This window comes from Centruroides vittatus, unplaced genomic scaffold, assembly GCF_030686945.1.
Source record: "Centruroides vittatus isolate TY-2023 unplaced genomic scaffold, ASM3068694v2 contig_400, whole genome shotgun sequence".
NCBI lineage: Eukaryota > Metazoa > Arthropoda > Arachnida > Scorpiones > Buthidae > Centruroides > Centruroides vittatus.
The window spans coordinates 608,459-622,343 of NW_027122215.1; the positions used below are offsets into that span (position 1 = coordinate 608,459).

At 25.6% G+C, this 13,885-nt stretch overlaps 1 protein-coding gene across 3 annotated transcripts in view; it reads right to left on the minus strand.

The window, feature by feature from the left end:
- Nucleotides 1-13,472, minus strand: part of Trpm (transient receptor potential cation channel, subfamily M) — a 56,782-nt gene extending 43,310 nt beyond the window's left edge. For 2 of the 3 annotated variants that reach the window (XM_067271653.1, XM_067271651.1), the window contains exons 1-8: nucleotides 13,294-13,472; nucleotides 9,788-9,840; nucleotides 9,498-9,574; nucleotides 5,436-5,646; nucleotides 5,142-5,355; nucleotides 4,953-5,080; nucleotides 4,665-4,836; nucleotides 4,404-4,596 (exon numbers count right to left, since the gene is read on the minus strand). In XM_067271653.1, the coding sequence (XP_067127754.1) occupies nucleotides 4,404-4,596; nucleotides 4,665-4,836; nucleotides 4,953-5,080; nucleotides 5,142-5,355; nucleotides 5,436-5,646; nucleotides 9,498-9,574 (995 nt within the window). In that variant the 5' untranslated portion in view covers nucleotides 9,788-9,840; nucleotides 13,294-13,472. The remainder of the gene's footprint in view (nucleotides 1-4,403; nucleotides 4,597-4,664; nucleotides 4,837-4,952; nucleotides 5,081-5,141; nucleotides 5,356-5,435; nucleotides 5,647-9,497; nucleotides 9,575-9,787; nucleotides 9,841-13,293) is intronic. The other variant, XM_067271652.1, reaches the window with a different exon arrangement.
- Nucleotides 13,473-13,885: the final 413 nt, after the last annotated feature.

Here is a 13,885-nt window from a genome sequence, read left to right on the forward strand (position 1 = left end):
TCATTGGAAGCGATGGAAGCGCCGATTCCACCTTCCAATGACCTTCCCTTGTATTTTATAAAATATAAATTTTCATATTTTAACATACTTTGAATTAATTAAAATTAATATTTTATTATAACTGCATTATGTATCTTTTACAAATTTCTATACTACATGTGAAAAAAAATGATAAGATTGCTATTGTATATTCGAATAATTCGGTGGCGGAAGGAATGTCGAAACCGGATCAGTTTCTAATCAGCCAGATTATATAGGCATTAGCACATGCAGTTTACAGAGCACCAACCTCACCCGGTTTAGCTGGTAGAAGCGACACACGCGTACGGAGTCCAACTTTATAACCCGGACCGGTTCTGAGCTGTTAGCCGCCTGCCTGTCAATTTCCAAGCAGCCAGATTATAGGCATTGGCGCATGCGCTTTACAGAGCACCAACGTCACGGTTTAGCTGGTAGAAGCGACACACGCGTAAAGAGTACGCGACTTTATATCCCGGAGCGGTTGTGGGCTGTTAGCCGCCTGCTAGATATTCGGCCACCCTCGCCCGATTATGTGAATCATGAGCAGACTAGATCAACGGCGGGCAACCCGCGAGCCAGCTATGGCTGGCGAAAAGTTTCTCTCCGGCTTGCGAGATCTTTAATAGATTATTAAATTGGAAAAATAACTATTAATTAGTTATTTTTCCAATTCTTTGTAATTTTCGAAAACGATAAGAGAAATAAATGTAGTAATTAACTTTTTATTTATTTATTTCATATTTGCAGACTAAAAAAATTACGAGTCACAAGAAGGCGTCAATTAACTACTACGGCGCGGAAAAAAACGTAAAATTTATTCTGGCCCATGTTATAAAAAGGGTTGCCCACCATAGACTAGATTTATAACAACCCAACCGATAGGAGTTTACTCGCACGTTTTTATGATAGTTCTGTATAGTTGACAGGAGTTTAAAAAAACTCCATTAAAATATTTGATATATTTATTCCGCGTTTATTCTGCTCTCCCATCTTATATTACTTACGGATTTCAATGTTAAACCGGTGATATTACGATTTAGTATGTCCCATCTGTAAGGGGATGCAGAAAAAACATGTACAATTCTAGTACAGTGTTAAAAATTAACTGTTACTTTGGCAGCATCATTTACAACCAAATTTAATGAATGAGACGCACAAGGTACAAAAAAGCTCTAGAATTTATTTTCCTTAAATTTACGATCTAAGTATCCATTGTCATAAAAATTTATCTTTCCAATGTTTTCCCAAGACCACAGATATTCAAGTACAAAGTAACTGGTTTCGACTTATTTCTACTTAAGAAGTAATTAAATAATTAAGAGATCAGGGAATGGGGACATAAATAAAACCCTGTTGAAAGAGCCAGAATTTTACTTAAACAAAAGCTTGACCGAACCAATCACTCGCTCAGTACAGTGGGGAACTGATTTCCATGCACACCTGGTATTAAAACGAATTAGTTAGAAAACGAATGACTATTAAGTTTAACATAGTTAGATTTTTACAGCTACGGTGAGAAACGTTTAAAATTTACAACAGCCCTGTGGCGTCCTTTGAGATATACTAGTGATGCGACAAAAGAGGCAATTGACATTGACCGGTATCGGCACCCTCGGGATTTGGCACGCACACACTCACTACACACCTACCTGGACCGTCACTAGTTCCATCCATTAGCTACTCGTATCGAGATATTTGACTAAGTGGATTGTTTTAAGATTTAAAAAGTAAAGACTATTTTATGTTATTTTTATGTACGTTTCTTTACAAAGCTATATTTTAATTATAATTTTCTTTAAAAGTATATTAATACAATCGAACAATACATTGTACCAGGTATGTATATCCACCGCACATTTTATTTCACCGAGTAAGTTTTTATAATTTATTTTTAATTTTAGCCCTTATATCGTGGCTAGCGATTCAGAATGTAATTGTGATATTAAAAATACATTTAGAGAAGTCTACAGTTTTTACTGGCTTATCGAACAAATGAATGCGAATGGACCCTAGACCAGTGATTCTTAACAGTGGGGCCGCGGCCCCTGGGGGTCCATAAGAAGTTTGCCGGGGGCTGCCAAATTATGCAAAATTTCCTTCAGAATATAATAAAAAGAAAATTGATGTATAATCCGAATATCGTATTGAAAAGTGAAATAAGAAAGATAAAGTTTTCCTATTTAGTTTTTATTTATTTATTTTGTATTTCTTCCTACATACAACTTTGTTAGTACAGAAGAAATAAATGTAAATATGCTACTTACACCGCAGTATTTACTTCTTTTATTCCAAAGCAATTTTAAGAAACTATTAATGCTTGGAATTTTAAAAATAATTAGGAAAAATAGTAGGCTTTGAAAATTTAAATATTTTTGCAAAAGTTATGCAAAATCCTTACGACAAGTGGGCGTTTTAGTTTTAGTTTAGTTTTAGCATCGACATTGGATCGATTTATCGACATGTTTCTTATTTTATTTTCTGTTAAAAATTAATGAGTTTTCATGTTTAATTGTGAAGTTTGAATATAACATTAATAATGATAATAAATAGATAATGAAATAATAAAGTTATGATTTACATTTATTATATAAAAAATAAAGCAATAATAAAAAAATCAATTTATTATAGATAAATTATCAAATTATCAAATATAAATTATTATTAAAAAATGGGGGTTACAAAAAAATTATGAAATATTTGGTGGGCGGCGAGTATAAAAAGGTTAAGAACCACTGCCCTAGACCATCACTGACGCGCAATTAACTGATTACCCCTGGAAGTCGGCTTCTTACAGAAACACAGCTTCCCTGTCATCAAATGTCACGGCACGCCACTGCTGGACATGACATTCTCAGTTTATTGCATTATCTTTTTCTGCACTTGAAATTTTAGTATAGTTTTGTTTTATGCAGGGGTTGCATGTCAGCAGGTATCATGTAAAATAACATTTTGTGTAAATTTATGCCCCATGTCAAGCAGTCTTAGATATCACCTAGACACCTTACGCAACCATTAGCACTTGAACTAAGAAACAGCATTTACTACCCTTCCATTGTGGTTTTGGTTTTGTTAGATAGTATCAAACATCTCAGTGGCAGTTTTACTTTTACACAACTTGCATACTGTACACATACAGCTTTTTTGTGCTTTCTTTGTGTCTTCATTCTTTCATTTCATCTTGATAATCTTTTCTCAAAGCCTATAGAAAATTGCTTCTAAGTTTTTTTTATCATTACTTTTACTCCATAATACATTTTATATTAAAAATAGCCAGCATGTGCATTAATAGTCATAATTATTTGTCATCTATAAAAACATGAATTCATCTCTACTGTAAGATGAGACTTTGTTGTAATGTACTGTACATTACTAGACTTAGTAAGTAAAATTTTATTATACAGATTCTGGTCTTGACATCTATACAGGTTTGGACCTCAGGGCTGCAGCCTTGGCATCCTCTCATTAACTCTGAAAATGCCTTGCCTTTTATAATTAATATTCATTTAAATCCTGATAGTGCACAGAAATATTGAAAACCTTTGAAATTTTATATAGGGCTTAATCATTAAATATTCTGTTATATATTAAGTTTAAGTTAATATTTTGAATTAAAAATTTCAATAATTGCATAAAATAATTAAGAATTCTTAAATGTATATATATATAAAAAAATATATAATATATATATATATATATATATATATATATAATTTTTTAATTGTTTATTAATTTGGATTTGAAATAATCTAATTTTCTCCCAAGTCCATGCTTTAACAATTTTCATAAAATACAAAAATATTTTTCTGTTTAGAATTTCCATCTAAATTCAAAGAGTATTTTATGTTTGGATCTTGATTTTTTATAGTGAATATACTGTATAGTCACTAAAAAATCAAGATCTGAGTTTACAACTTAGATATTATATATTAATTATTCAACAGTTTAATTGTTTTAATGTTAGAATTGCTAAATATTTAGTAAAGATAAATATTTGAAATTTAAGACAATTTTTTTTACATATAACATAGTAAGAACATGTCAAGAAATACATTAAGAACTAATGATTAAAAATATACAAAATAAATTTAGACAGATTTATATAAATATCAAAACTGAAATAGTCATAATTTAAAAATAATCATATAATATATAGAATTTACAATATATTATACAATATACAAAATATTATAAAAATTTAAGTTTCCTATCCTAATAAAAGAAATAATATAATCTTACAGATGAATGGCAAATAAACTGAAAAATAATCAATTGTTTTTCTTTCAATATTTAAATTAATCATTAATTAAATTTCTAATTTTTAAAACATCAATATACTAAATATTACTTTAAAGTAAAAACAAAATTATGAATGGTTACATTACTTGTCATCTTGCAGATATTTGTGAGCAAATGCAAGTAAATCTGCAGCACGCCCACTTCCATCACAAATAACAACGGGAACTGGGGGAGAATCTGTAACGTATTCTAAGACAGTTCGAATAGTATTCAGTCCACCTTCAACTATAACACATACTACTGGAATGCCACCACTTTCCATATTGCTACCTGAATTGACTAAGAAACAATTGACTTTCTTTGATTTATTAAAATATCAAATTATCAAATAATTAAATATAACTTACGAGCATAAATTTTTTGTTTTGCAATGTGTTTCTCCAATCTTTTTCGCAATGAAATTTCACCACCATATCTTCCAACTGTACCATTGTCTACCAATAGGAAATATGAGTGATTGCTATTCAATACAGCATATCGGCTCTTTGGAGAAGAAATACTGTAATATGGCACTACAACCTTAAAAAATTTTTTGATATCAAATATTTTATTATTTTGTTCTGACTAATCAAACTATTTTATACACTTTAATAAAAAAAAACAATTATATAAAGTAAGAATCTCAACTTTCATACATTTTTTCTGAGTAATTGCTGATGATCTTGAATAATTCCCCAAGGAGCTATACCTATAGTTACCACACGACTTCTTAGACAAGGTGTCCGCTCATTAAGTAATGCATCTCCAACATGTCTCATTACACCTAAAATATATAAAGTATACTTCTGAACTGTTTAATAACTACATAACTTAAGTGAATTTACCAGTATTTGTCCCAGCTGTAAATATCCATGCTCTTGTTGTTTTTGCTGCTTTTACTAAACCTTTATGCAGTACTGATTTCAGTTTTGGCTGAAGCTGAAAGTTAGCTTTTCCTCCATGAACTGTAATAAGTAGTTTTGGCAATTGCAAATTCCATTGTTTAGTTAACAGTTTTAAAATAACTTCTGGTCTTGTATCATAACTTAGGCGAATGAACTGAAAAATATAACTTAATAAATCATACTATTTTCAACATTTTAAACATATTTTAAACATTATTAATATGAAAAACTTACTCGGGCTTTTAAAGGATGCTGGCTTCCTAAAAATTCAATTATGCCATAGGCATCAGTTGGGCTCAGTGCTGTGTGCCTGGATGAACTCCAATGTTCATCACCAGATGTTTGGGAAGAATCATCACTACAGAAATTTGGAGGTACTACTAAGGACGGCTGTGGTTGTAATGTCTGAACAATGTGTGTGGAAGCACTCCTGCCACACCCACATCTACAAAAACAAATTTCGAACTATTTCCTTACATCGATAATACTTTTTCTACAGAGTATTATGTAAAAATTAGAAATATTAGATAGCTTCAGTTATGATACCTTTCATTTTTATACGTATTTTTATAACTAAATTAAATTAACAGTTTCCAAATATTATTATAATTTAATTCTATGTTATTTAAAATAATATTAGAAAAAGATTTAGATATGTTAATAATTCAATTAGTACAGTATTTTTCTTAACTATATTTTTACAATAATCAAATAAAAATAATAATATTAATTAATGGTCACTTCAGCATGTGTTTGCTGAAGTGACCAATTATGAGAAATTCAGGTTCAAATCTAGATTGGATTTTCTGGAATGAGTGATTTGGTCTGGATATATTGAACTCAATTTCTTATCATCTGCATTGCATCCCAATGAAAATCTAACTGATCCATGGGAAACAAATTAAAAGACCTTTTTAGAACTTATAGAACAGATTGTGATAATTTTATTTTTAATTTAATTTAGATATTCTTTCAAATTAAAGTAATGAAAATCTATAAAGGAACAATAAAATATTTAATATTTGTCATATATAATCTATCTACAAGTTTTCAGAATGTTTTTCGAATTCTGCCACACAAGGGTGTATGTCTTTGCAGCCATTAAGCTACTGCTAGTTGTAAGTGTTTGCAATTTTGTTTTTCATTGGCAACTTGCCTTATAAAATCAGTTCAGGTAGATATTGTGTAGTGGTTGGCTGCCATATAGCCAGAGAGTTCTTTATAAGTGGTTTGAAGCTGTATGCGATGTATTGTATTGTATTGTACACAAAAACATGATGTATTGAGATTGTCCATGTATTCAACCATTCCAGTTACATTCATTTCCATGTGATGAAAATTTAAGAAGAGAATAGGTAGCCAGCCATGCATGTGGATTCAACTAGATAAATAACTTTGCCATCATTAGACACACAAGTCCATACAGAATGATTACTTGCAGGTAAGGTTTGTGATGGCTATACATCTGTCTTAAGGACACAAATGTTTTGTGACAACTTATTAATTAAAATTTCCTCACCTACTTTACCACTTAAAAGTAATTATAAGAGTCAACACTCTTATAATTAAGCATTTCTTGGTAATCATAGCAGATATTAAGATATTCAAATATAGCTGGATATTCCAAAGGTGGCCATTCTCTCATGTCATTATTCCATGATTTTATAGTACTAATTTGTGAAAACAACTGTCCATCTGAAAACAAACTAGAAAGTACAAGTTTGTATTCTAAGAAACTATGCAAAAATCCAAAAGTTTTGCATTAAACTTAATTCTATGATATTCTGTGAACGTTTTGGACTACTTTATGAATTAAATGGCAATATAAATATTTCCTGATAGGTAATAACAATGGAATATTAGTAAAATTACATAAACCAATCTTGCCAATTTTTTATAGAAACAAAAAGATAAGAAAACCTAAATCCTACTTTTTTAAATTTTACTTTAAATTTTTATCAGTTTTAAAATATATTTCCTCATGATGCATGTAGCATGTTTTTTTCTTTACATTAGGAAAAATTTAAACTTGTGTAAAAATGGTTGAAAATACTCTCTTTATAATTTAAAATATAAAAACCCTTACAATTACTAACAAAGTAGGTGTTATGAATAAATTTTTGTTAGTAAAAAAAATCAATTATATTTTCAATTCTATAGTTCTGCAGTTCTTGCAGTATCTTAATGGTGATGTGACAGTGGCACCACAGTACAGGAAATACATGAACTTTCTCTGGAAACTTATGGATATTATATTTTTATAGAAATGTTTTGTTAATAACAGATAATTATACATATGAATCATAAATTTTAATCAATTATAATATATTTAAAATGTGTACTAAAATATTTTAAGAAACAATTTTTAAGTGGATTTATCAGAATTGTTATAATAATGTAAATGCCATAATCTTAAAAAAATCATCTTCTTAACACAAATTATAAAAATATATATTTTTTTAATTTTGATGCAGATAAGCATATTTTATTGGTAAAAAAATCTTCCAAAAAAAGTACATTAGAAGTAGTTTGAAATGTGTAAATTGAAGCAATGAAACATTATTAAAATTATCTAGACATTAGTCTACCGAAACTTTTATCTAATTTTTTGTTATAAAATTTATAAATTTTTTGAGTTCACAAGCTATCTTTGTATTACCTTTTACAATCAGTTGTAAAAAATATATCAATAGAAATGTTTATCTTGGAAAATAAATAATTTCGAGAAAATTCATGTAAATTTCATATTGATAAAACTTTATAATCTATGTGATATTTTATTGATAAAACTTTATAATCTATGTGAATATTATATTAATAATATTCTATTAAAAAGATTTTTTTAAAATTACTTTATTAGTACAGTATAAAGTAAGTAAACATAAATATATGTAATCATACCAGTACAATATAGAATACTGTATTATATATTTTATGCATTATAAAATAGCTACTTATATGAATAAGAATATTAAAACAGACATTAGTTATTAATAAATAAACATTTTACTAAAATAATACAAATCAATAATAAACTTGTATTCTTTTTTCTCTGCTTAATATAATTCACTTCACTTATCAAATGTAATCTACTCTTAAATAAAAAAAATGGACATATATTTTCAAATTAATTTGAAAAGAAAATCTGGATATATATACCATATTTACTTGCATATAAGATGAGGTTTTTATTAATTTATCACAGCTTCAAATTCCTAGGTCATCCTATATGTGTGAGCGAAAGATTCTTTGTGTTTTTGCAAATAATTTTTGTGAACCATGTATTTGGATTTTTTACCAGATGCTTACCCTCTTGTATTTAAAAACATAAGTATTTTATCTGGGTCCTTTGAATTGTTCTTGTATATTGTCAGGAGTAAAGATGAATAGCAATAGGAAAAGCAAAGCTTTTGAATTGAATTCCAGATTGAAATTCCAAAATCACATGGGTGCCTGATATAAGTTTTAATTCATTCCCATGTGAAAACAGATGATTATTCGGAGAAACTCATAAGTGTAATAGGCAGAGAGTGAAATCGTTTTTAAATGAATATGAATAATAAAATACCAAATGAATTTACGTTCATTTAATATTTTACTTGTGATTAAACTGATTAACTTGTGAAATAAAATTAGAATTGTATTAAGAAATCTAATTTTCTTTATTTTGATCTTTAAAGTCACACCTCATACTATATGCTAGGTTGTCTTATAAACGAGTAAATACAGTAGTTATATTTCTATCAATCTTCATGCAGAAAAATGCAGCAGATATCATAAAATAAAAAGCACAATATAAAAATGTCTATAAAATCACTATCAGTTATTGAATTATTTACATTTAATGTATATATACAGTTCCTTGTGTATTGAACTTTTATAATAAAATTTAATGCAAAAATATCATAATAAGCTACATTTTAACATATTTGAAAATAAATTAACAACAAAATATAATTTTAACGAGATAAAAATAACAAATATAATGCTATATCTACTTATTTATTCCAATAATAATCTGTAAATACTTCAATAAAAATAAATTACATAAATATATATATATAAATAATGATACAATATCATAAAATATCATTAAACTAAATACTGTTACAAAATACCAAAGCTGTATAAATATACTTTAATAAATATTTTTAAAATATATAAATTCTACCAATGGATTTATATTATTGTTAGGAAAAGAAATATTAATTATACACAAGCTACAAATTAGATATTGAGATAATATTCTTAGCATATACATTTTGTAATATATAATTTTAAAAATTACATGCTTACTTTCCAGACTCTTTGGAAGGTATAAATTTAATGCATTCTCTTTTCTCAAAATGAGTTTCAATCCAATTTCTATTCATCTAGAAAATTAAAATGTTTGTATTAAAACCTGGGTTATGTTTAACTCATATAATTAAAGTATCAAAATGTATTAAACATGAATAATGCAAAATAAATTTAGATGCTTAAAATATATTATACAGATTTATAATATTAAACAAAATTGGATGATATTAACAAACAATATTATTTAAAACAGAATTGTTTATAATAGTAATTAGCAAATAGCTTACCTCTGTATGATAATTTGAAGTCTGTTTTTTTTAAATTCCATGAGTGAATCTATTTTTACCTAAAATTTATTCATTCATAAATTGAAAAAAGATTGATAGATCTCATTTAACACAATGTTTAACAGAAAGTAAATCAATAATTCATATAACTGAACATTAATTCTATAAATAATTTAACATATATTTTCTAAATTTAAAATAAATAACATCTTAATATAAAAATTAATAATAAGTAACTAAATTAAAGAAAGACTTTCAATTTTCTTTAATTGCAATGAAATTGAAAAATGATTTATTTTTTTAAATTTCCAATGTGCAATTTAATAAAACAGAATTAAATGTCTAGAGAAAAATTATTAAAATGAAAATTTTCCAAACTAAAGATTTCTAAAAGTTCAGAGTTAAACACAATGAAAAACCTCACAATTTTTTTTTAATAAAAAAAACATTTTTTCTTGCAAATATTTCTATTTATTACATCATAATTAAAAATTTATCTCTATCAGGAGAGTGAACTAAGCAATTATTTATCATCAATTCATTAAAGCTATGTAATGGAATTGTTATTTTTACAATTATCTCTCAGACAATTAGAATCTGGATAAAATTCTTACAAATTAGATGCAAAAAAAATAATTAATATAATAAATAAATAAATATAATAATTAGAGTTCCCTAAGTACTTTAAAATTATTATTATTATTTAAATTTTTACATAAACATTCTTTATAAAAATTAATCTTTTGTAATTTGATCATAATATTAAATTTTTAAGAATGTTATTTATTTACATATTGAATTATAAAAAAAAAAGTGAATGTGAAGACTTAGTTCATAAATTTTAAATGAAAAGAGTGTTTATTATCTAAATCCAACATATGTTGTTGCTAGATTTTAACTTCTATAATAATATTTTATAATTAACAAAAATAAAAATATCAAATTATAGTTTATTTACTTTGAAGAATTTTTATGATGATAATTATTAAAAATTATAGCTTGAGTAAAAGAAAAAAAATTAAACAATTGCTACTAAAAATGTGAAATAATAATTATTTATATTCATATAAAAAAGCCAATTTTTGGTCTTTCAAGGTTTTGATGAATGCTTAATGAAATAATTAAAATTTGTTATTAACAAATTAAATAAAAAGAGTGTTAAATTAAATTATTTATTTTCTTTTTTACTATTCTATTTATTTTGTAATTTTTAAAATTAATGCCGAAAACTGAAATATCTGCTCTAAAATATCGATATTTTAAAACGCAAATTAAAATAATTTGTGTTTCACTGAATACAATAACTGAATAAATAAATCAAAGTAATAATTTACACTTTATTGATTGTGTATTAAGATAAATAAATATATATTATATATACATATAAAATCATTAATTTTGAATTATTTTTTGCTGTTATATAAAAATTTAATTTATTTTGAATATCTTTCCATGAGATCATTTTACAAATTTGAAGAAAGGAAAAGATATTTAAGATAAATTTATTTTTAAATAATTGGATGTGCTATTTGTAGTTGTTTTTAAAAGAAAGCAAATAAAATATATTTCAATACATTATTAAATATATTTTTTAATATAATAATTAAATGAAAATTAAACTTTATTAAACACACTACAAATAAATAATTCCAATAAATATAATTTTAATACAGAAATTTTCCAAATAATTTTGTGAAATATTTGTCTAGATTTCCTCTTATTCCATTCAATCTTGTAAAACTGCAAAAGAAAAAAAAAAAAAAAAAAAAGAGAAGAGAGAGAGAGGAAAAAAAAAAAAAATTTTAAAAGCAGCAATTTTACAATTTAAATATATATTGCAAACTAATCCTAGTTTATAATACAGTACTTATATAACTTGAGAATTTAAATAAATAATTTTTATTTTAGCATGAAACTATTTTTAATAAAACTAAACATTGAATATAGTAATACTGTATTTATTATATCATTTATTAATATTTCTTTCGTCTATTGCAAATTATTCTTATTTTTATTTAATCACAAAAATATATAGGTCTAAATCTAAATTTTTAATTTATAAAAATCAACATATTCTTATTTAGATAAAATATTAAAATTTTATTTAAAAATAACAACTTGAAATTTTCAATAAACATTTATTTTATTTTAATTATTTTTATAATGAATCATAGCACTATTCAAGGAATTTTTTAAAATGAAAATTTCCTCATCTATATGAATAATATGACCATTAAAATTTAAACATTTAATTGAAATTTAACTCATGCTTTTATTTTTATTTCGTTTACTTATTCCGGAATAAAATGCAAGCGATTATAGTGCCGTTATTATTCAAAGCCGACATTTTGCATATGATAAAAATAATATAATTTACATATTTCAATTTTAATAATATGAAATTATTAAAAATTTTTCACACATTTTAAATTTATTTATGCTTCGTCTTTAACGGTATCTTTGAAAAAAGATATTAATAATAAATTATTTAAATTTTTATTATATTTACGTAACATGTCCTTACATCTGAAACAATGCAGGAAAAATTAAATTGTTCTCGGTCATATCATTTAAACATTATTTAAATAAGTTACGAAATACTGTTTTTAATAAAATTTTTAATTTAATTAAAAATTTTTATTATTATTTATGATTCTATTTCTTCAATTACTCTGATTAATTTTTACATTTTTAATTTTTAATATTTACTGAGCTAACAGAAATATTTATTTATTTTTTAACTATACAAATAATGTAGGTAGGAGAAGAAAAATTCTCTAAGAAAATGAGAAAGTTAAATGAAAGACCAAGAAATTGGTCAAATATCATAGAATGGCCAGCAAATGCAATAGATTGCAGGAAATATGGGCAGTTATTTCCACTAAGATAATTGAGAACTCGCTATACTCATTTGGGATAAATCATTAGGAACATCCTTAGTTTAATAGAAACGATATATATATGTCGTTTCTATAGATGTGTTTAAAAAGAAATCCGATTCTTTTATAAAGTAAGTAAAAAATATAGATAAATTCATATATTTCTTTATAAATATAAAGACAAATTGTCGATTTAAGAATGGCAGTTTTAATTTAAATAAATATATAGAGTATTTTAAAGCAGTTGGATATATATTTGAAATTTTTTAATTTTAAAAATTAAGTTTTTCTTGACTGCATTCGATTTCGCTAAGAATTTATGCAATCATCTTATACAGCTGATCTCTGACGAATTTATTTATTAGCTCGATTTCCGGTTTCTTATAGGCCTATGCTAGTCACGTGATTTCACCTGTCTTCTCTCCGGTTTGATTCGCCGCTCTTCTTTAAACTTAGACTACAATAGCTTTAAAATTTAATTTTAAATTCTGTACGGAAGAATAGAAAGCTTAACTAATATTAAATAATATAAAAAATTTTAACGGTAATATTATGTTTTACGATTAAATACAAAATAACTTATCTACTTATAGTAAAATAATTACATTTGTAAAAAAAAAAAAAAACTTTACCCAAGGAGATTATATATCTTCCTGTTACTGTTTCGTATTTTAAAAATAATATAAAAATTGAAACAAGAGAGAAAAATGCCTTGCAGAAATGTCGACATCTCCGCTCTATGGCCAATCGAAAACAAATGCTTCCATCATACGGAACCTCTAGCGGATGAAAACCGTCTGAAAAATTTAAACCTTGACTCTGCATGCCTCCGCTCCGTCTGATGAATGTTTCATATTATATATGTTATATGATATTCTTGATACAATTCTAAAAGAAAATTAAATCATATTATTGTAGATTATTTGCTATTTGTTTTCAACACTTATTTATCGTTATATGTGGAATCAACATGGAAGTACTACTGTAGATTGGGAACATTTTTACTTTTAATTTAGAAAATATATCTTCTCAAAATTTTATAACGAAAGAATTAAAAATAACTATTTATAATAAGATGAAGTATGAATAAATGTATTTTCGGAAAATAAAAACATTTGAACAATTTCGATTTTTTTCGTTTTCTTTAGTTTTAGTGATATGGAATATTATTGATACATTCTGTCCGTTGCTTACGAGGTAAAGGAGAGGCTATCGCATT